The sequence below is a fragment of the Tripterygium wilfordii genome, chromosome 2, assembly GCF_013401445.1.
Source record: "Tripterygium wilfordii isolate XIE 37 chromosome 2, ASM1340144v1, whole genome shotgun sequence".
Lineage (NCBI taxonomy): Eukaryota > Viridiplantae > Streptophyta > Magnoliopsida > Celastrales > Celastraceae > Tripterygium > Tripterygium wilfordii.
Genome location: NC_052233.1, coordinates 11,857,786 through 11,880,729, shown reverse-complemented (window position 1 = coordinate 11,880,729; position 22,944 = coordinate 11,857,786). Strand labels below are relative to the sequence as shown.

The 22,944-nt window shown below is 36.8% G+C and overlaps 4 protein-coding genes and 1 pseudogene across 5 annotated transcripts; 2 read left to right on the top strand and 3 right to left on the bottom strand.

Annotated features, from left to right (window-relative positions):
• The first annotated feature begins 213 nt into the window (after window positions 1-213).
• LOC120014417 lies at window positions 214-957 on the top strand. Its single transcript, XM_038866367.1, has 2 exons — window positions 214-520; window positions 644-957. Exons 1-2 carry the CDS (start codon window positions 483-485, stop codon window positions 900-902), a joined length of 297 nt encoding a protein of 98 aa, XP_038722295.1. The 5' UTR covers window positions 214-482; the 3' UTR covers window positions 903-957.
• Window positions 958-1,100: 143 nt separating this feature from the next.
• LOC120014426 lies at window positions 1,101-2,971 on the bottom strand. Its single transcript, XM_038866380.1, has 2 exons — window positions 2,746-2,971; window positions 1,101-1,745 (listed from the first exon to the last, which is right to left on the bottom strand). The coding sequence occupies exon 2, from the start codon at window positions 1,691-1,693 to the stop codon at window positions 1,409-1,411; it is 285 nt and encodes a 94-aa protein (XP_038722308.1). The 5' UTR covers window positions 1,694-1,745; window positions 2,746-2,971; the 3' UTR covers window positions 1,101-1,408.
• A 1,868-nt stretch (window positions 2,972-4,839) lies between these two features.
• Window positions 4,840-12,380, top strand: LOC120014408 (annotated as a pseudogene).
• A 195-nt stretch (window positions 12,381-12,575) lies between these two features.
• Window positions 12,576-18,981, bottom strand: LOC120014393 (rhamnogalacturonan I rhamnosyltransferase 1-like). 2 transcript variants are annotated; one of them, XM_038866338.1, is made up of 8 exons: window positions 18,405-18,981; window positions 17,492-17,559; window positions 17,330-17,418; window positions 17,084-17,246; window positions 14,518-14,807; window positions 13,836-14,040; window positions 13,127-13,284; window positions 12,576-12,991 (listed from the first exon to the last, which is right to left on the bottom strand). In XM_038866338.1, the coding sequence occupies exons 1-8, from the start codon at window positions 18,634-18,636 to the stop codon at window positions 12,721-12,723; spliced, it is 1,476 nt and encodes a 491-aa protein (XP_038722266.1). In that variant the 5' UTR covers window positions 18,637-18,981; the 3' UTR covers window positions 12,576-12,720. The 2 variants fall into 2 exon arrangements, with proteins under 2 accessions (XP_038722266.1, XP_038722274.1); XM_038866346.1 differs by having other exon boundaries at window positions 17,084-17,198.
• A 2,027-nt stretch (window positions 18,982-21,008) lies between these two features.
• On the bottom strand, window positions 21,009-22,944 carry LOC120011384 (protein FAR1-RELATED SEQUENCE 5-like). Its single transcript, XM_038862494.1, has 5 exons — window positions 22,797-22,944; window positions 22,304-22,682; window positions 22,067-22,207; window positions 21,698-22,011; window positions 21,009-21,565 (listed from the first exon to the last, which is right to left on the bottom strand). The coding sequence occupies exons 1-5, from the start codon at window positions 22,942-22,944 to the stop codon at window positions 21,009-21,011; spliced, it is 1,539 nt and encodes a 512-aa protein (XP_038718422.1).

Below are 22,944 nucleotides of genomic sequence, written 5' to 3'. Positions count from 1 at the left end.
AAGTGTCTTTACTAGTGCGGAGGACACGCTCTTACACGTGCTCAATCCATGACTTGCATAACAATCAAATAAGACGACTCCTCACTGTTACGTTATATGTTCATTTAATCTAAACATGTCACTTAATTTTGTAAATGATTACTATTTTCACAATTAAAATGTTTTGACTTACTAAGTTCGTAAACACGTTTACTCAGAAATACGACTACTTAATGGGAAAATGTGACCGATCGGATCACTCAAGTTTGTCCGCAACGGGACCAAAGTTGTAAAGCCTCACATGTATATATGCTCAACCATATTTGGGCATGTTCTAGAGCAATGACGAAACTCCAGAAGCGTTCCCATACCAAATCTGCATGGGAATGAGAGAAACGGATAACACACTCCATCCTCTTTTTGTTCCTTCTTCAGTTTTTCTAACGCTTATATAAGCTTAACAACATGACTGCCTCATCCACGTTATCAAGGGAAGAGTGACAATGTCAGGCGCATTTGCAAGAGGAGCCATGTTTTTCAAGTAGGTACGTAAATTTAAGTTTAATTTGTGTTTCCAACATGCATTCGAATTTGAGACGAGTTTGAGCTTATAACGGCTCAGGTCACCTCGATTAACAACTTGGCTAAAACCATATTCAAACAGGCCAATGGTATGGAGAAGCTACCATAGAAAGAGCTCATCAACAGCCACCACTGATGCGATGAAGGAGACTATTAGGATGGATTCTGAGGAAGCAATGAAGAGCCTCCACGGAGATGTTGCTGACACCAACTGCTGGATTCCTGATGACCGAACTGGAATTTATTATCCGAAAGGTCATGAGCAGGTTATGGCAGATGTTCCTACCCAAGCTGGAAAGGATCTAAGGGTTTCCTACTACCAGGACAACTCTGCTTCATGAGCCCTGTACTGTCTTTGCAAAATTTATTGCGCACGAGCACAAACTTGCTAGATTCACATAATTGACTCAAGAATGCAAAATTACTCTATCAAAGCAAGAATTCTTCCAGTCAATTAATAGTTATATTCGTTAAGTACAAACTTGTTGGCACGTACAGGTATAATAAGCACATAAAGTAATCGGTTAACAATCTTAATCTTGTCAGCAATCTCGCATGTTTTGCCACTTTGGCATAGTGAAATAACCCGACAAAACTGTCAAAGATGGGGTTACCGGACCCAGGCTTATTTAAACAACCTTCGAACGTTACATGCAAAGATATTGTCTTTTTTCTGCTAAAAAGTCTTCAAAAGAACCTAAAAGACATGTAAAAGCCAGATGACACATCTTTTTGTAAGACAAGTCGTGCTAGGCGTACTTACAATAATTAAAGGTTCAATAAAATCCCCTTTCCAATTCAGCAACAAAACCAATAAAACTATTTTCATAGAATTAATGTCACCCATCTAAGATTTTTTTAACTTTCCCTTGGACACAGAATTTTTTGCCAGTTCTATATTGCACAAGGCCTTTTTAGTTCCAGTGAGGCCAGAACAAGATCCGGAAGATCCCAGAGTAACAGCAAAGTAGAGATATATAGTGCAGAGAACAGCCAAAAGGGCTAAAGCTGTTAAAAGGAATCGGTGCCTCCGAACAAGTGTTGACCAGCTAGCCAACTCATCTCGTGGAAATTGCTTTCTGAATGATGGCGACCTCCGATGGGGAGAAGAAATGATGCCATCAAGAACCATGGCTTGTCCTAAATAGATTTGATATCTCACCAATGTGTGAATAAGCACAGGCCTAAAGGTACAGTTAATCAAAAAAACATATTATTAGACTTAAAATAAAGGACTGGGTGTAAGAAAATGTATCCCTTCATAGCTAGCTTTATTAAAGTGATCTTAAGTCTTCGATCATCAATTTGCTCAAGTGAGAGGACAGAATGGAAGATCGCAAGTAGCCAATCATAAAATAAAATATGCATTCACCTACTCATTGAGAGGGAAACAAAATTATCATTCATAGCCCAGCTTATTCTCAACTGATAACAAACTGATTCCCAAACTTTCCTAATCCAGGGGCAAACACAAGTAAAAGAAAGAGACACAAGCTATTCAAAGTCTCCAAGAATAATTTGCATTCCATTAACTGGTCTCAAGAGTTAATAGGACACTACTAGTAAGTCAAGCTAATCCAATTCTTGTTTAATTTTCACTAGAGATCACTTATTTCTTATAAGAACATATACTCCATCAGAGAGACAAGAGAAGCAATCCGAGGAGTCTCTCCCTTGGCAGTTCAACGTAGTTTCACGCATAGTTTGGAATTTGATGGGTATCAACAGGGTTATAAGCAACGATCCAAGCCTCTGACCAAGACTTGTGTGGAAAAAGAGGAAGAACAGATGAAACTTATCTTGGTCTCCTATCTTTATGGACAATAGGCCTGATGATGTAAGGCTTCAGCTTAATCATTAACATAGCAACTTCTTTGACAGTATTAGCTTAACTATCTCTTGTAACAGGTGCTCCTCAATAAATTCCTTTTGCATTCATACATACAGTAGACAAAATTATACCTTTTTCTCAAATTATGGAATATCCTACATATTGTTCTAACCAGACGAAATCCACCAAGAAAATCAATTCTAGAATCATAGACAGAAAAATCACACGATTCAATATTCTTGTAAAAAGATGTATACCGCAGAAATAACCAAATCGTAAAATACATACAAATCGATTGGGCGTTGACAGATCTGCAAATAAATCGCCCAAAATTGAAGAAGAATATAACGTACTTGTATTATATGGAGAGCCAATGTTCATCTAGAGACGACAAGAAATGCAATGAAATCCCATAAAGGACGTTGATTGGGGATTGAATTATAATAGTGAGTGAATGTCTCAAAGAAGGAGAAAGCGGACTAGCGGAGGAGGAATTGGAGAGCGTGACCGAAGATCTGTACGTTGCAGAGAAGAAACGAACAAACAAAAAGACCATCTAAAAACGACAGAGAGATTGCGTTTTTGGACCTGTATAAAATGTGTATCCAGTATTGTGTTTTTTTTTTTTTTGAGTTGTAAAAACTAAAAATCCTAATTTTTCAGCTACAAAAAAGTGATATTTACTTTTTATCAAATAATTTAGAGTTTATTGATAAGAAAATTAATTAATTAATTTTTTTTATAACTTACGGGTTAATTATACCTTTAGTCACCTAAAGTTAAAAGATTGGCGTTGTTTACATTTAACACCGAAATATGATAAAGTCAAAACTGATTGGATATATGGTCAACTTTTATAACATTAGAAGTGTTGATGTGTATGCTTATTTGACATCCCACTAAAGACATGTCATTAGAATGAACTTAAAAAAAATCCTAACATGCTACTCTCTTAGGGCAACTCATAGCTCTCCTCTCTCTCCTTATATGCAACTTCTCTCTCCTTGTCACCATTCAACACCTGCTCCAGGCGTATCTCCATTTTCTCCGGCCAAATCTCTATGAGAAGAAGGCACTCATATTATCATATTGTGCTAGAGCCTAGGACTCAAATAGGAGATGAATTGAACTCATATTGTGCTAAGGTTTCATGTCTGGTAACCCACCACTGCCATAAATCAAAAACCCTAACTTCAAATGTAAGATTAGAGGGGTTCAACTACTCTCCAATTCCACTAGTTGGTTCTTGTTGAAATCGAGCTGGAACTTCGACGACTTGTTGAGATTTGCCTCCTCACTGTGTGGTGTATTCCAAGAACATTTGAAAACCCATCAATGAAGAGATCTTGAATATATCATGAAATACCCATCAATGGAGGCTTACATAAAAAGATATTGAATATTGGGTCTTTAAGGCTCTTGAACAGATGTAATGGAAACGTAAAAAAATGGAAGTCGGTACAACGAAAATGGTGAAATGTGGGGGTTGGGGTTTTGAAGGAGGGAGTGGTGTTCGCTGAGGAAGAAGATGAGAAGAAGGAAGGGGTATGTTGGGAATTTTAGAGATTTTATGTGGCAATGTGTAAGGATTTATTATTATTTTTTTCCACACAAGCATATATTGATCAATGAGTTTTAACTTAATGCCACATGAACGAAACTCTTGACCGAACTTAATGCCACGTTAGTAAAACTCTGACCGAATTCTTTAATTGTCTCATTTTGAATTAATGGGTGACTATTTTGTAAAAAAAAAATATTTCAGTGTTAAAAGTGAACAACGTCTATCTTTGGATTACGAAAAATATAACTAACCAATGACTTAATTATTTAATTTGTTATGTTCATAAATATGCTTATCACAGGTTAAACTGATAAAGATGATATACATACCGCCTGTTTGGCAAGGCGTCGGCCACGGAACTTCTGAAGGCAGATTTTTTTTTTCATTTTTTAAATTGTGGGGCTCACGTTATCATTATGTCTTTTTTTTTTCATAAATTAATGTGGACCCCACAGTTTTAATGATATATATTTAATACAGTATTTAGTTTAAAAACAATTTTTGGAGACACAGTTAATATTTTACCAATAATAATATACTGTTAGTTTAACTTTTATTTTATTGTTCTAATTAATATTATAAAATTAAATTTAATATTTATAAAAAATGAAAATACACATTAAATATAATAAAAGCTCATATAAGATATAATATAATGATAAATAATTTAAATACAAATTTGATATTTATAATTTATGCTTAAAATTAATCTAATAATAAATAAATTTATTAGATTAAATTTAATAAAGTAATTTGCTATAAAGTCATTAAATATAATATTATAAAGTTTAAATTAATATTTTTATTTAATTGTTTATCTGCTAACCTCAATTTTTAATTCCCCAACACCTAACTTATTTCAATTTAGTTTTTTTCCAAAAGATTTCGACTAGCATTGAAAATTCATCAAAACACTCTTCCAAACGATAATAATAAATTGAGTGACAGAAAAGAGAACACAGGATGCGAAGAGGGATGTCAGAGAAGACAGCATACGTGGAGTACAGCAAGGGCGTTAATGGCTTCGACAAGGTCACTCTCAGGGAGGTCCGCGGCTGCTCTGCTGAGGTAATTCTTCTTATCTCCTGTGATTTCCTACACTTTCTGGATCATTCATTCAATCGTTTCTGTTTAACTGAGAAATGACAGATTCGGTGATGCGATCATCCCATTTTCTAAGCTGCTTTGTAGTTTAAATTGCTCTAGCTTTCAAGATCTGATACTATTTTGCAACTGTATGATTCACATTTGTTAATTCTGCTCTTGAACGCTTTTGTCCAGTGTGAACTACTCTATCGAGTGCTTTCATTTGATTGTTTGAATAAATTGTAGAGAAATTTTTTTTTTGGTACAGCACTTCTTCTGCTGTTATATGCATTGTATTAAATTGTATATTAAGATAAAGAAGACTTCCTTTCACGCGTGTTTTGTGTTACGCTTCAATGAATGAACTTTGGCATATGATTGGTCTCGTAACTAGAAGTATTCTGTTGACTGTCATCGGTTAGTATAATTGCAAAAGTAAGTCATGAAATACTGAGTTGTTTTTTGCGGAATCAAGTGCACCATTTTGTACCATCTTGTTCCTGTTTCTTTTTTCCTTTTTTTTTTCTGGGCTGGAGTGTGAAAGTTGACACTTGCTAGACCCTCCAGCTTTGCCTTTCCACCTAGTTGAAATTCCAATTTCGTGCATTCTTCAAGTTGGATATTTAGGTCTTATGAACCATAAATTAGTGGCTAGATTTCTTCTGATCATGATTACATTACTTTTCTTTAAGCAGGTATACCTTTATGGGGGTCAAGTGACATCTTGGAAGAATGAATATGGCGAAGAATTGCTTTTCGTAAGCAGTAAGGTACCAAGTTGAAATTTTCCACTGTATGAAGGTTCTAGCTGAAGAATCTTAACGGACTTATTATCTTTCTTTTTCAAAATCATGTTTTTCACCAGAAAATAGTCGTGAATGTCGTGTTGTGACTATTTTCTAATTGGGTATATCTTTTTCTGTCATTATATGTGAAACAAAATAAGAATTGGTATAACTTTTGTACATGGATGTTAATTGAAGTTTTGAATAGCATTGTTTGTAGAATTTTGTTTGGGGAAACCATTCATGTACATAAGCATGCTGAACTATTTTCTTCGAATTTTTACATGCATTTATATTCAATATGCTAAAATGAGGCTTCTGTTTTTGTCCAGTTATAATTGCTATGCATGTATCCCACTTCATTAATTTTAAACCCGGGAATTACCAGGCATACATTTTGAGCCTGCAGTAGTCACTTGTGTGTATGTAGAGCCTTGCCTGGTTCTTTATCTCACACGTTTAATGAAAATTTCAACCCTTTCTGAGCCAGATAGCCTTGCTCGGTGCTGTAATTTTCATTCCGCTTCTTTTGGGAACTACTTTTCAATCGTGGGCCTTCCAGATATTTGTATTAAATTCGCTTACAAGTTTGCAAGAAAGATTTTAAGTTTTTTCTTCTGAGCCTTTTTGATATCAAAACTTATGGCTGTTGTTTGGGAAAGTTTTTTCCATGCTTGGTTATCTGGCTCAGAAAAGGTTTTGCTTCAAGAATTAAGAGTAACAGGTAAACAACTCACATGCAAAAGGCTACCCTCTAGGTGACTAGGCCATTGTGAGACAACTAGAGCCTTGGGCCCTTGGATTTGAGCCCTTGTTTTACATCAAGAATGTACCCCTGAAAATGGGGGAGTCACTTTATCCTAAGGAAGGGGAAGAGTAGATTTCTAGATTTTATGGAAAAGTTTTTGTTGACCAAATTGTGTGTCTAGAACTTACTAATTTTTAAAAAATTGCTAAGTTTTCCCTTAGCTCTTCTGGTACTAATGTCCTCGTTAGGATTTTTTATTTTGCATCCTACTGAGTGAAGTGATTAATTTTCCTGGAGATTTTTTTCCAGTAAAGTGTCCAGTGTTTCAGGAACCAAATGGCTTCTATGCTGTAAAACTAAAAACGGATGACACCATAAAAACCTCATGTAATACCTTTTGTACATGACCTAGATTGTTAAGACATATTTAGTCTTGTGCCGTTGCTTGTTGAAGTTAGCATGAAGCAGGCTGCATTTCCTTTTACATACATATTGCATCTCTGAATATGATAATGATATTCTGTTTTTACAGATGATGCTCGCAGTGTCTATGCTTGATGTACGGGGTTTGGATATGCAGAAGCTTAACATATTTTCTAAATTTCCTATGATTTATGCAAGCTCATTTTAAGCCTCCGAAGGCTATTCGTGGTGGTATTCCAATTTGTTTTCCTCAGGTTTGTGATTCACCTCTCTAAGCTGGTAGGATTTCTTTTCCAATTTTGAAAATAAAATTTTTGGCTTATGCAGTTTGGAAGTCATGGTTCCCTTGAACAACATGGATTTGCAAGGAACAGATTTTGGAGCCTTGATCCTGATCCACCCCCTTTTCCAACAAGTAGTTCCAACGGGGCAATCGTTGATTGAATTCTTAATCCTTCTGAAGAGGATGTTAAATTCTGGCCTCCTAGGTACCCTACCAAATTATGACGTGTTTAATTCAGTTGAAAAGACAATTAATTATTCTAATGTTTTTGTAGCATATCTTTGAATTTCATGCCAAGACGGTCCACAACGGATGCGATATTTCTACTAAGGGGACTTGTAGAAAAATATAGACAAAAGGAAAAGGACTATATCCAAGGTGAGATACCTTGGTGTATGTTGTTTGCGGATGATATAGTTCTAGTGGATAAGACAATATCAGGAGTTAACTCCAAACTTGAAATATGGAGGCAAGCATTAGAGTCCAAAGGTCAACTATTCGCCTTGCAATGATGTATGGTTTTGAGTGTTGGGCTATCAAGAGACAACATATCCAAAAAATGCATGTAGTAGAAATGCGATTGCTTCGTTGGATGTGTGGTCACACTAGGAAAGATAGGATAAGAAATGAGATTATTAGATCTAAGGTAGGAGTAGCACCTATTGAAGATAAGTTACGAGAAAATCGGTAAGATGGTATGAACATGTCCAATGTAGAGATAGCGGTGTGGCAGTGAGGAGGAATGAGAGAATTTTTATAGGAGAGAGTAGGAGGCAGCGAGGTAGACATAAAAAGACATGGCTTGAAGTTATAAGAAATGATATGAATTTAATAGGAGTGGATGAATGTATGATCCATGATGGAAATGAATGGAGAAAACAAATATATGTGGTGGATTTCCAATGATGTTCTCATAGACTCGTGTAGCCGACCCCAAACTTTTGGGATAAAGGCTCGGATGATGATGATCTTTGAATTTCATGGTTTCAAGAAATTAGAATTAACTGAATTTGTTTTAAAATTGTTTGCAGCTATGAATGTCGCTTAAGGGTAACCCTAGGACCGGGAGGAAATTTGATGTTGACATCTCGAATTCGAAATACAAATACAGGCGGAAAGTCACTTACATTCACATTTGCCTATCACACCTATTTTGCGGTGTCAGATATCAGGTTTTACGTGAAGTTTATATACTTGAGCTGCCTTTTGAATTTTTTCTGCGTCTTGCAGCGTTCCAGGTGTCTAAACTAATCTCTATTACTAATGGACAAACTTGTTTGGAAACAGAGCTCTTTTATCGTGGAATTAGACCCGCTATTAACGTCGACTTATCTGCCAGCCATGTTGGGTCTACAACTTTTTTTGTAGACGTAGGCTTCGAATATGGACCATCATCCAAAGTTTTAAGCAGTAGTACTGTGGTAGCAAGTTTGAATAGTTTGTTTTCTATCATGCATGCCATGTGTGACTGCACAATCAGCACACAGTTTATGATGCATTATATTTTTAAACAGAGATGACATTTTCATATTAAATATTACATCTCCAACACTGAAAGTTTGAAGTTAGTAAGCTCTATTTGGTTCGTTCACTCATTTCCCGATATATTTTCATGACTTTCATATAGTCATTGACTAATGTTTTTGGCTTGTCTTTTTGTGTACAATAGATGACTTACAAAAATCGTTGTATATATTCATTACCAATTTTCTCGCATACTTTTTTTACAGTGAAGTTCGTGTAGAAGGACTAGAGACTCTGGACTATCTAGATAACCTGAAGAGCAGAGAACGATTTACTGAACAAGGGGACGCAATAACATTTGAATCAGAGGTTACTATCTGTTCCCATTCATATGTTTATGGTTGTTTCACTGTTGTTAGCTTTAATATGAACTTGTATTGTATAACCATCATAACTATCTTTTGATGGTAAAGGTGGATAAGATATATCTTAATACCCCAACTAAACTCGCTATTCTGGACCATGAGAGAAAGAGAACACTTGTACTACGGAAGGATGGACTCCCAGATGCTGGTATGCTTATCGATTCTTTTGCTTTGCATGATACTGATGTATTAGGGTGAAGAGATATATAGTATTCAATAAAGTTTTACGAATGTTAGAGCACCATAGTGTCATGCTATTAAGCAAATTTACTGGAAAAAAGTGTCTATAAAGGATAATATGTTATTGAAAGTCTGTTGTTTCTTTCCTTCCGGATCAGCCACGTATAGTATCCACAGGGAGAGTCTGAAAAGATTTCCCTGAAGCTTTGTTGCCATAAAGAGGACTCCAGGTTTTGACCTCTTGCAACACATGACCATTGATCACCCAATTAATCCCCATAAGATTCCTAACCGTCAAATGTACTTTTCTAGCCCACTTATAGTGAAGGAGGATGGGGCTAATGGATTCGTCATCAACTTCATAGAAAATACGCTGTTAACAATACAGTAACCCCTTTTCTGTAGATTTTCCACTGTCAGAAGCTCACCCCAAAACTCTTCCCCTCAGAAGTATGCCACATGTGGAGTGGAGGTACTTTTGAGGTCAAATTACAGATCCAGGGAAGAAGGGTGGTAGTTGGTTTTGATCAGCTCTTCATGGTGAGACCCAACCGTAAAAAATTATGCCTTAGAACGTCTCCAGATGATTATCTTCAGCACTTTCCCGATCCTCTAATTTGTAGATAATCTCCTATAAATTGATCAGTGAGTCTATTTCCTAGTTTTGAGGAGCTCCACTTAAAGAGTTGTTCCAGCAAACAGTAGTAGGTGAGGTGCTAAGCTTTTTTTTGAGTAGCGAGGCTGTAGACCACGAAAAAGTTCCCTGAGACCACAGGTATATATACTCGAACTCTTCACTTTACCCTGCCGTACCAATGTCGGGTATGCATGACATGGGTATTGGTATGATACCTGGACTCTTCACTTTACCTTGCCTCCGTATATGGAAGCTTTCAATTTGAAGAACCAGACCCACGGATATGTACCCATACCTGGTACCGAGTCCAGGTATCATACAGGTGCCTATTCATTGGTCCTTCTAGAACCTTCTACACCTCCCATTATTGACTTTGAACTGCATATCATTATACCATTTGTCCCAACCCTTGCTAACGTAAATCTACAAACTTCTGCCACATGATTTCCATATCAGATTTGAAGTCCATCCATTTTCTCAACTTCCATAATTTGTAACTGTGGCCTTCCTCTAATGTTCCTTCTTGTGATTGAATTTCTGTAGTCACTTTCTGAGAAGAGCTTTGCTAAAAGTTGTAAGGAAGGTGAAGTGACGACAAGGCCCCTAATCTTGTCTGAAAGCTTTATCTAATCCTATGCAGCGAAATTTTCTGTTTTCTCCTTTGAATGACCCATAAGAATTTGCGATGAAATAGTTTTGAATTTTGGTGCAACTGATTTAGGCTTGGGAAATAGAGACAAGATCTTTTCCACTTACTAACAAACTTAGTTGCAACGGGATTCGAAATGGAACGGTCTTAATGTTTCACACCAACAGGTAAACCAAGATACTGAATAGAGAAAGAACACCTACACAATCTATGGTAGTTTCAAGAACTTTAGCGCCCTCAGTTGCACTCATGGGAGTCATAGTTTCTTTTCAGAATATTGACAAAAACCTGAATAATGGGTATACTTCTTGATGTTGCTATGAGCATCAAGGTTTTGTCAGCATATCCACCTGAAGGAAAGGACTGCTTCACTCTGACTTTCTGAACTTACCATGAAGAGCTCATTTGCATGTTCTCTCCTGATGGCTTTCACTGAAATCTCATTTGGATATATTCGTATGATTATTTATTTCTCTTTTGCTCTGTTCCGTCTCTTCTCTTAATGGTTGACCATATCTATCTGTCAAATTTGACATCGATGTCTAATCTTAAGTTCAGCCTATATACAATAACGCATGTTTGCATTTTTAATATTTCATACTATACAGTGAACAACTGCACTGAATGGTTATTTACAAAGGTCTTTTCATCTGTAGTGGTTTGGAGTCCCTGGGATAAAAGGGCCAAGTCAATTCCTGATTTTGGAGATGAGGAATACAAACATATGCTCTGTGTAGAGGCTGCTTGCGTGGAGAAGCCAATTACTTTGAAACCTGGTGAAGAGTGGAGAGGAAGACAGGAGCTGTCTGCTGTCTGCTGTCTGCTGTTCCCTCCAGTTATTGTAGTGGGCAACATGACCCTCGAAAAGCACTTCAGGGCAGCTGAAAATTGCATCTCTAGTGCCTCTCTTGTACAGGTTCATTTGTGATGCGCAATGATAAATTGAAATATCAGCCATGCTTACATCGTCTGCTGAAGAAATTTGCATGTTTAAGTTGGTTAGTGATATGATGCTGAACCTAAAAAATACCACAACCCGTAAGAATATGATTTTTTTTTCAGTTGCTTGTTATGTTAGATTTGGTTTGGGGCTTCAACTTTAAACTATATTTTTCTGTGATTTTGACCGTTGAGTTTTTTCTGTACATTTGAACATAACCATGGAATTTTTAATCTTTCAAGAAATGGGCTTGCTTTGTGCTGGATGCATTATCTTGTAGTTCTGTTTCTGGTGAAAAGAAGAAAATTTTTACAGTATTCAACTATTCATCATGCCAAATGAGGCTTAGGAGATCTTCCTTTGTGATGGATATCAGTTATAAGCTGCAGATTCTGTACTGTAATAAAATATTCAAGTATCCATTCCACAAAAGAGAAAATATGAAAGATTGGGCTGAGGTATAGAAATAGTGTTAATCATTGCTTGCTTTTACAACTCTTCTTAAGTTGATCCTCATGCAGGGCCTTTGCGTTATTTCGTTTTGTTTTGTGTATGGGTTTTAGCCCTTCCCATTTTAAGCATTGTAAATATATTTTGATAGGGTTACCAATATTGCATTTGCTATTTCTGTTTCGGACCATCATGTGAAAGGTGTGGATTAATTGTGGCAGGTGTTCATTTGGCATTGTGGATTTGAAGGTTGTGCATTCTTGAAAGGATTTTATAAGTAAGTCATGGATGATGGAATTCTGGAAGTGGCAGCAAGAAATAATGTGACACCGAACTGCTGAAAATTAGTGAACTAATAAATGATTAAGGATCAACCTTTTGTCGAACTATATGGTGCTAATTTTATCCAACAGTGAACTTGTGCAACAACAAATTTGTACCTAATCAACAACTATAAATCAAATCAATACATACATACATACATACATACATACATACATATATATATATATATATATATATACACACACATATATTCATATATATAAACATGAAAAAAAAAAGGATAAAGGTATTTTTTATATGCCCAAATGGGCAAAGAACTTATGGGTGTGTGTGAACTTGTAAATACCACTTTTGACGAGAGCCGCGGGCACTCTAAAAACGTTCGTGTTGAACGCCACTTAAGTCGTGATTAGCTATGATTGCTCGCTGCGACAGAACTTAAGTCATCGCAGTTCCTTCCCTCACAAAGGCACTCCCCAGGATTGGCGTAAAAGTAATCTTCTTCCTTTGGCTTCTCTGCAACGACCTTTCTACCATTTGGCTGTCCCATCCTTTTCTCGTGTGCCAGTCGAACAGCAACAGCGAACTCATTCCACGAAAATGTCCCATTCTGATGCAAATCCAACAACTCTACAAGTCTCTTTCGGTCCAGTAGGACAGTTTTTTTGAAACCCAAATACCTGCATGAGATCACTACTATTTTCAACACACTTCTGATATGAACAGCTTTTTTTTTCCCTTTCTTTATGAGGTAGTAAGACTATAATTCCTTCTGTTAAGGGTGGAGTGGAGTGGGGTGGAGTGGGTTAAAATACCTACGGTGACCTTCCACAAGTTTTGCCATGTTTCCATCGTATGTAGGAATGAAAGTGTTACTTGCTATTGAAACCATAAAATCCAAAGCAGCCATTTGGGATGAATGATTCTGAAATTGCTTCAGTTCATCTGGATCTAACAGCATTTCCTTTTTCACCTGAAATTTCGATTGGTTCTAAGATCTTGAAAAACAATGCAATCAACCAAACACCATGCAAGATAGCAAGACGCCACCACAAAGGAGTTTATAGTGAATAGCTGAAAAATAATGATATTGCCAAATTGGCAAGCACATTCTGAAGTCCTATAAAATCACTCAAAACAAAGCCTCAATGAGATTCTGTAAACCTAATATGTACAAGAAAATGGGAACAAAATCCACGCTATTTGATATTCTTAAAAACATATGTTACCATTCATTTCCTAAAAACAACTTAACTGGCAGCAGTCATCCACGTGCACACTTAAAGGTGGCATAACTGACCCTGACCCTGACCCTGACCCTGACCCTGACCCAAGCACCACAAAGGACAACAAACCAACAAAGTCAGTAGAGCTTTCTCACGTCAATAATATGCCAGATAACAGATTTTTTCAGCGTTTGGAAGAAACAAGCATCTCCAAAAGCTTTTAGCAAGCTCCTCCTATCAAACTAGGAACATTCATAAATGAAAATGCTAATGGAAAAACATGTATAACTGAACTTACAATATTTGGGAATGCAGCTCTTAGAGCCGCAAGCCTTACTTCGCTACCATAGATCTCACCCGCTGCAATATAAATCTGTGTTTCCTTGTCAAAACCCAATGCTTGCAAGACTAGTGCTGTCTCTTCAGGCGTCAAAGGACACAACCCTTGTGATCTCCTTTCTTCAGACACTATCTCTTTCTCCCTCCACCATGGATATGCATACCTGCATGAATGAGCAAAAGGTATAGCACAATCCTTCTTTCTTGGACCATGTGAATGACAGAACAGACAGGAGGAAACAAATACACCAAGATCAATATAACTGGGAAATAGTAAGTATTGCCCACATCAAATGCATCCACCCATCATATGTCCTAAATAGCAGAGGCAGAAATCAAGCCCCCATTGCATGGAATTTTATATGATGTATTGGGCTACCACAAATTAACCTCTGAAGTCTGAACCATCTTGCATTTGGCATTGTTTCCAAAGGTGCAGGCGGTAGAAGCCAGATATAATAATTTCATCCTTCGCTTGGAATATATACACACACACACAATAATACTGCCGGAAGGCAGATTAAGAATGAATAAGGATTGCTTCAGATCCTTATACACTGTGTAATTAAAAATAGATGAGGATTGCTTTAGATCCTTACACACTGCAACACAGTGGGGGAGGTTGTCATCTTTCGACATACCTAAGGTTCTTGAGCTCCTCAGCTTCTTCATTAGTGCAACCATGGGTACAACCTGAGAAAGCCAACATGTCCATCTCGTATCTCAGATGCAAAGCAGCAAAAGGGCCCTTTTCTTGAAGAATGTGAACCAATTTATACCCCAGAGTTTCAATCTCAGGAGAGAATTTCAGCGCCTGGAAATTAACACGGCACCTGAATTTCTGAAGATATAGGGGAATCCCATTGTTTGCCAGGCGTGCATCTGTTCTGTTGAAATGCAAAACCTTATACTCTTGAAAAAGTGGCAGAATCTGCGCAGTAAGAATAAGGCCACAATATCAGTTTATCTCTAGAAGAAAATGCAAAGACGAGATAACTCATATCTTCATATCAGAATGTTTTCATTATCCGAAAAATTGACATCCAAATTCCATAGTCTTCTGTTAACATTTTTGGCAATGCAACAATGTAGCCGAAGTCGTACACAGAAATTTTAAACAATTAGCAGCATGCAATACAAAGAATCCTGAGATACTTGAAATTATCCCCATTTCTCTGATTTCTCATACAATATGCACACTTCTCAGTCTGTGAACTATAAAATCTCCAGTTATTATTCTACCTGTTTACTGTATAGAAAGGGAAGGTTTTGCACAAAAGTGAATCAACTGGATCAGTAGATGTGTAGCCTATCCCTCTTTCTCAATAATCAATGGTGCAGGCCCAGACTTTTACAAACCCATGAAGGGATTAGCAAGGAGACTCTCTATCTCATATTCTTTTCATTTCGTGGAAGAACTCTCTCATCTACATTATTGAAAAGGGTGTGGAGGCTGGTTTTCTACAGGGGACAAAGATAGGTCAGGGTGAAGAGCAAGTTAGTATCTCTAATCTTTTAGATGCAGATGATGACCCGATAATGTGTGGTGCTGATATCTTGATCAAGTTATAAATCTTAGGGCCATGACCATCTTATAGGGGTTTTGAAGTTGTCTTGGGGTTAAAAGTCAACCTAGCAAAAGCCACATCATTTCTTTCGGCCCAAAACAAAATGCTAATTGCTTCGCTGATGGGTGGTAGAACAACTTCTTTACCCACTTTCTACCTGAGTCTTCCTCTAGAAGCTAAATTCAAGGACAGCTATATTTGGAACCCTGTAGCAGAGAAATTTGAGAAAAGATTAGCTGGTTAGAAAAGAAATTTGCTCTTAAAGGCAGGTAGGCTAACCATCATTAAAAGCACTTTCTCTATCCTTTCCTATTTACTACATGTCCCTTTGTCCCTAGCCTTCTTCTATTGCAAGTAATGTTGAGTATACCCCAAAAAGTTTTCTTTGGGTGATAACGAGGAAAAACCAATGAAAAACTGGGAAACTGTTAAACTCCCCTAAAATATTGAAGAATCAGGTATTATTTCTCTCCTCAAGTTCAATAGAGCTCTCCTAGGCAAATGAATCTGGAAATTTTACACAAAGAAAGACCACATATGGACTATGGAGAAGGCTCAGAGTCGACGAATATTGCCTCCGAGTGGGATTACTGACTAGTGACTACAAAAGAGAGGCATATGGCACAGAGCTTTGGAACTAAATTAGCAAAAGTGCTGGCAGCATTGGAATCGGTTCACAACCATCAAGTTGGACAAGGGAAATAAAAAAAAGATTCTGACATGATTCTTGGATGGGCAATACACCTCTAAGAAGCCGGTATCCAGGCCTTTACAGGTTAGCTGTCAACAAAGATGCTTCAGTGACTAACTACCTTAGCAAATCTAGTCGAGGAATTTCATCAGCTTCCCCAGAAATGCTTATGATTGAGAAGTGGAGACTTTCACGGGATTCTGAAAATGTCTTTATGAACAGAATATTTGCACTGAAGAAGATCAGATCTGCTGGACCCTATCGAAGAATAAAGTGTTTAATGTCAGATCTTATTATTGAGAGAGCTAATATTCCAATCTTGAGCCTCCCCAGTGAAGTGTGCAGTCTACAGAAATGAATCCAGAAGATAGTCTTCACGTAAGGGTTTAGAAATGAGGGCAAAATAGGGTTCTTCTGAATTAGTGTCATGGAAGGAAAGAGATTTTCATTGAAATCACTGAACATTACTTCAAAAGTAACCCTTTTGACTTATTTTAAATGTAGGGGAATGAAGCAATGAACAAGCCCATGTATGCTTTCTTGGAAATGATCATTGGTAACTCATCTTACCTTCCTTGTTGCTGGAAGAAGAGTCTTCTTTTAATTTCTCTTCAAACATTATGGGCATATCTTGAGTGCTAGTCGGGTTGCTTTAACCACAAAACCAAGGAAGAACTTTTGATTCAGTATTTTGGTAAATTGTTGGATTTTAGAGAGTGAGAAAAATAAATATCTTTTGATGGAAAAAGATCAGTCTTTGGAAGCTGAGATACATTTTGTCGACAAATCTTTTGTTATTGGCATTACCTTTAATGTTCAGCATTTGTTGTTGGATAAATGATTTTATTCCTGTATAAGCTGATAATTTACTAGAATTTTCCTCCGGCCTTTCTTTCAACAAAACTTTACTTGGAGCATTCAAAAAAAATCTACATGGAAAAAACAAACCTGCTCCTGGTAGTACTTTTCATTTGACCAGCTAACCGGACGCATTTCAAAGGGTTGGAACCCATATTTCCGCTGAAATTTCTTTGGCAGCCTTTTGATGATTTGGACTTCATCTCTTAGAGAATCAATGAAATGCCTCACATCAAAGATATCCTCAAAATTACTGAAGAACGGAAGATAAACAGTTAAGACATTCGAGCAAGTATCAAAAAAACTCAAGTCAGTTTCCGAGAGTAAAAAATATACCTCAGGTCGGCCCAGAAGGATCTCTTGTCAAGCTCTGGAACAACCAGAGTTAAATTTAGAAGACGAGCAATGGTCACCATATCACAAATCTGAAAAGCCAAAGTAGCTGAGTAAGTAACTCTATATAGGAAAGAAAATTAAAGCAGAATAAGAAGTACATACTGCTGCTCGCATCTGATTCAAGCCACCATTGCATGACACAATTAAAAAACCATTACTTGTATAGTTTCCTGCAAAATTTCACCTGTTAAGGTCTCACTTCATTGCAGAATAAGGTAGGACTAGCACTAAATAAGTCTTATTTAAGGTACATTAATCATCAATTGCATTCTTGCAGCTGATGAAGATAAAGCTTCAAATAGATTGGAATAATTTCTATCTTATAGGTCCCAGATTATAAACAGCAGACAGATGCAGTTCCGTAGCATTGAAAGTCCAAGATTTAGAGGCCTCGAGATTGACATGGTGATATCCCAAAACGAACATTTTCATACAAACATGATCCTACACTATTTATCGGATTCTTTGAATGACTCAAGTGAAGTTGCAACTTGAAAGAAACTAGAAGAGTCGTTCATGTTTCCATGAACTGACATTTAATGTCCACTCATTTCTTCTTCATGTGAACTGAGAGGCAAATGTTACAACTTACAAGCAATGCATACCAAATCAACTTAAAGTTACATACTTTTAAAGCAGTTACCCCCACCAAAGCATTTTTAGCAAGTAGACTGTAGGAATATATAAGTACTATTAAGCTGTACTACAATTAAGCTAAAATCATCAAACCAACAACGAGAATTCTAAACTGAATTTTGTAACAGAATTTTATTACATGCGCTCCCAGTTATCCTTATATCAAAATCAAACTATTCATAAAAATATTTATCTATCAAAATCACACAATGGAATGTAACACATGCATCCAGCATCCCTAAACCATGTCATGATGTCCACCACTCTAAGAATGCATACAACAGCCTTTCACCTCCATCCACAAAATAATACAATTCTCTGCCTCAATATCAATATCGTCTTTTCACCTAAGAAAAACAATTAAAAAGGAACTACTTACTCGCAGGAAGTAGAGACGATGCTGATGGAACAACCGCCTGCAATCGAAGAGGAGGTTGACCAGTCCGCCAAAGCTCCGCAACCGCGACGAGCTGTACCAGACAGGTCCAAAGCAGAATGCTGGCGCAAACTCGTATTAACCATACCTGCAAGCGAGTCCTTGGAGCCCCTGCAAGCTTGTCGCACTTTACCTGTATACCCTCAGATCTAACCTCCATGTCTCTCCCGCACATTTCGTTGACGCTTCATCGAAAATTGCAGTCATGAAATCCAATATGGCGCTTCAATATCCCCAAAAACACATCCACATTGTAGACTCTGATCCGAAGGAGCATTGACGAGGTAAAAAAATTTTAATTTTTTTTAGGGATCGGACAAGGAAAAAGTAAAGAGGATTGTGAGAGGAAAAAGAGAGGTAGAGTAAGATTAAATGGATTACTTTCTTTCTCAGCTAAAACTGAAATTTTCTTCTGGTTTTTGCTTATTTTTAGATAGAAAAAAATCTGGAATTGAATGACTTTGGTTGATTTGTTGTAGATGCATAGCCATGAAATGGAGGGAGATCATATCAGGGACTGGGACTGGGAGGGGCTTTTACTTTTATTATTTATAATAAATTAATTATTTTTAGATATTAAAAAGGTGGTATTGGTTGATGATAGATAATCATAAATTAATTATTTTTCTATCCAATTGATAATATCGCAAATGATGTTTTTTTTTAAAGCGAATGTCAAAACACAAAGTAATTAATAGATAGGTGGCTCGATTGCCAATCGATTAGGTAGGTATATGTGTGTCTAATATTCGATTTCAATCAAAAACATATATTTTAAATGGTCATGATAAATCTAAGAAGGTATTCATCTATCTATATTGTTTTTCCACAATCTAGCTAACTAACTAGAAGAACAATACTTCCTTAAAAAATGAGTAGAAAAGCGATCAAATGGATAGATGTAAATAAATGAGTAGAAAAGCCATCAAATGGATAGATATAAATATAATTAGCTTCACACCGTATTTTATTAAGTACACTCTATTAACGTTGCAAAAAACTTAATCTTTAAACACTTCATTGACCCTATCATTCCCATCCTCAGCTACTCATCGCAGAGCGTTTCAGATACTCACCACAAAGCGTTTCAAATACCCACCACAGAATGTTACCTCAACGGTTTTATTAAGTACACTCTATTAACATTGCAAAAACGTAATTTTTTCAACACCCCACTTACCCTACCATACTCACCACATAGCGTTGCCCCAACGGTATGGGGTCACATCGGAGAAGAAACTCTAACCATTAGATATGTGTTTGTCAACCTAACAAAATCGAGATAGATTATGCTCTATTTGAAAGAATGGTGAGAAGGAAAGTTAACATTGACAATCTGAACAACACCCCCCATAATTCTAAATTTTTTATGCTCAACTGTCTCTTCTACTAAGATGGATATGTGGAATGGTCAATTGAGATGGAGAATGTGCTCCTGGCAGAACAACATATCCAGTGGAGGAGGTTCGATAGCAAACAGTGGTTCTGTAATGAAGTGGGGTTTGGCAATTGTAGGGGTCAAGTTCAACCCCATTCAAATAAGGGTCATGTTCAACCCAATCCAAATACAAATGGGTCAAACTAAAACATAAGTCCACAGAGACAAGGTTAACAAAGCCCAACATATTTGAGACCAAAACAAACGGTCCAAAAGGACTTGGTTAAACAAGACAATACAAAGCCGATACGAATACAAAAGACCGATACACGAAGGCCGATCAGGCTACCGAAGGATGAAGCGAAGGATAAGATAGTTCCACACCAACAGGTATGTCTGAAACTGACAAAAAACTTCTTCAACTGCTACCAACTTCCTCAACCGTTACAAACTACTGATAACTGCACAAGATAAGTATAAAAAAAGTCATTAGCAACAGAGAAAGGGGGTGGAATCAGATTTACTGTTATGTACTTGATTCATGTACACTTTACAACCAGGACGAAATAATAAGAACATTGGATAGTTCTGCATCGTGGACCTAGGCTCAACGCTGAACCACGTAAACCTTTATGTCTTGCTTTACTTTCTCCAAATTACTCACAACAATTCGGTTGTTGAATTCTTGCATCAACAACAACCATGAGCAAGGGCATAGCCAATGGATAATTGTGTGATTGTTGATAAGTTTGGTGAAAAGGCAGCAAGGTAGTCACAACCATGCTTCTCTACTTGAAGAAGGAGAAAGTGGAGTGCATTTGATATTGTTATATTTTTAGTTGGAGTTTATCCAATTTGATGTGTATTTAGTAAAAAAAACAGAGTTCAAACAGGGCACTTTGGTATTAAAAAACCATAGAGTTTCAAACGCCATTCCTCGGCTTGAACCTTGGCAACAGTTCAGTGCCCTTGCAGTATCACATCTAATGTAGGCCCTGCATTATTGATCTGGACCGTTTGATCAAGGGCAACACTTCCTTTACGTAAAGGTTGCTTAGCCTTTCCTCTACGCAACTCATGTGCAGGTTTGAATCTTCTTGTGACCTTTCTTCCTGCTTTTTTCTTGAGCCCCTTCATATTTTCCACCTCAATTCAAACAATTTATTATTTCATTCTTCAATCACCCTCTCCATACAAGCTCTTGTATCATCATTTAGTGAAGCTTGATATGTCATCCTCAATAATTGAGACTGAATTCTCTTAACCCATTGAGTATTATCCTCTCTTATAGTAGGTCTCCATTCATTCAAAATATACGAAGTTTTTACTTCTCTTGTCCATCGATTAATAATATAACTTTCAGAGATTTTCATGATATAAAGTCTAATCAAAATCTTCGAGGCATGACAACATAAAACTCCCATTGATTCAAACTTCATGAAACTACAAGATATTGATTTATCATTGGGATCAAAAGGCACCTTAAACTCCTTATTCATCACCCCATAAACTCCTACAACATATTCATCTTTGTTTTCACACTTGGCTTGATTCTTTATCATCACTCTCATAGAAAGACTAAGTTCTTTTTGGAAGATGGTAAAAATTGCAGGGGTATACCTCTTTAGTGCTTGATGCAATAAAGGAGAATCATAAAATCCCAATGGAGGAATTTTTTGCCTTGCTTTAAATTCAGCTTCTAACTCTTTATATCGCTTGTCATCTACTACTCAATCAAAGTTGTTGAAAAAGTCAGTAATGTCTAATTGACAATTTAAGTGATCTTTCAAATAACTATTTAGGCTCTCGCTTAGTTGCGTGCTTCGTATGCCCAACGTGAAAGCATTCTTCATATAACATTTAGCCCATTTTCTCTTCAAGTCGTACGTCCTCTTCAACCAATTGTCGTCCTCTAAGCCATGAGCCTGAAGCATCATTTTCCATTGCATTTCAAATTCAACCTCATCCAAATATTCAAACATACATTTCTTGAAATCTTTAAGTAACATGGAACCATCATCCTTCATTCGATAACCCAGATGCTTGATCCCATTTTGCATAATGCCATGTGCATAATCCATGATATGTTTCTCGCCACATACAAGCCAACCATTTTGCCATTGCAATATCTTGATTTGTAAAGATTGTCCTAGGCTTCTTGCCCCCATGTGCCTGCACAAATGTATCAAACAACCACATAAATGATTCTACAGTCTCATCATATAACAATGCAGCCCCAAAAATCACCATCCCTCTATGATGATTAGATCCAGTGAAAACAGCCACAGGTCTCAATTCTTTGTTGCTGCCATACGTAGTGTCAAAAACCACGACATCACCAAAAGCTATATAATCAACAGTCATTATACTATCACACCAAAAAATATTAGTTACTAGCCCCTCACTGTCAAATTGCTCTACATGAAAAAAAGAGGGATTTTTCTTCTTTTGCTCTACAAAGTACCGCATAATACTCCCAAGCTCTCCATGCATCATTTTTTTTATTGATCTTAAATATGTCTTTTGATCTTCCATGACATACCCAACATTCAACCTCCCACCTGCCTCCCTACTAGTTAATTCATAAGTTGCTTTTGGTTTGAGTCCAGAATCATTTGCGAACATAATTGCAAAGGCTTGAGCTTCACTCATTTTTCTGTATGACCTCAACATATGAGTAGTTTCAGGAGGCTCAAGATCATGATTATGTGACATCTCCAAAGCCTTTACAACGTAATTTCCAGTTTCTTTATTTAACCCCACATTGATCTTAGCTAAGGAACCTGTTCTAACTTCCCATCGATGATTGCCCAAGACTCTTTTATCTTCTTCCCTGTGGCCTTCTTTTGAACATACAAATACAGAATTTGAAATTAACCCATCCTTATTCTTATTAGTGTAATGTTTTCTAACACCAAAACTTGTTCATTTTCCATATTTTTCCCAAAATTTCCAACCATCATCTACTGAAGCAAACATCATTCCAATCTTTGGTTCAACAACTGATTGTTCAGCCATGTATGAAAGACAATTCTCAACAAAATCCACGTGCACACTTATGCAAAATAAAATTACAAAACCCATGTCAAACATGTAAATACCCAT

Excerpts from the sequence above, each read along its gene's own strand:
- LOC120011384 (XM_038862494.1), bottom strand. The coding sequence starts at position 22,944 with ATGGGTATTTACATGTTTGACATGGGTTTTGTAATTTTATTTTGCATA. Across the intron at positions 22,012-22,066 it reads GTGATTTTTGGGGCTGCATT|GCACATGGGGGCAAGAAGCC; the intron begins GTTATATGATGA and ends ACATTTGTGCAG. Across the intron at positions 21,566-21,697 it reads GAAGAGAAAATGGGCTAAAT|TAGATGACAAGCGATATAAA; the intron begins GTTATATGAAGA and ends TTGATTGAGTAG.
- LOC120014426 (XM_038866380.1), bottom strand. The coding sequence starts at position 1,693 with ATGGTTCTTGATGGCATCATTTCTTCTCCCCATCGGAGGTCGCCATCA.
- LOC120014393 (XM_038866338.1), bottom strand. The coding sequence starts at position 18,636 with ATGTGCGGGAGAGACATGGAGGTTAGATCTGAGGGTATACAGGTAAAG. Across the intron at positions 14,808-17,083 it reads AAAAGTACTACCAGGAGCAG|ATTCTGCCACTTTTTCAAGA; the intron begins GTTTGTTTTTTC and ends CTTACTGCGCAG. Across the intron at positions 14,041-14,517 it reads GAGGAGCTCAAGAACCTTAG|GTATGCATATCCATGGTGGA; the intron begins GTATGTCGAAAG and ends TCATTCATGCAG.
- LOC120014417 (XM_038866367.1), top strand. The coding sequence starts at position 483 with ATGTCAGGCGCATTTGCAAGAGGAGCCATGTTTTTCAA. Across the intron at positions 521-643 it reads AGAGGAGCCATGTTTTTCAA|GCCAATGGTATGGAGAAGCT; the intron begins GTAGGTACGTAA and ends ATATTCAAACAG.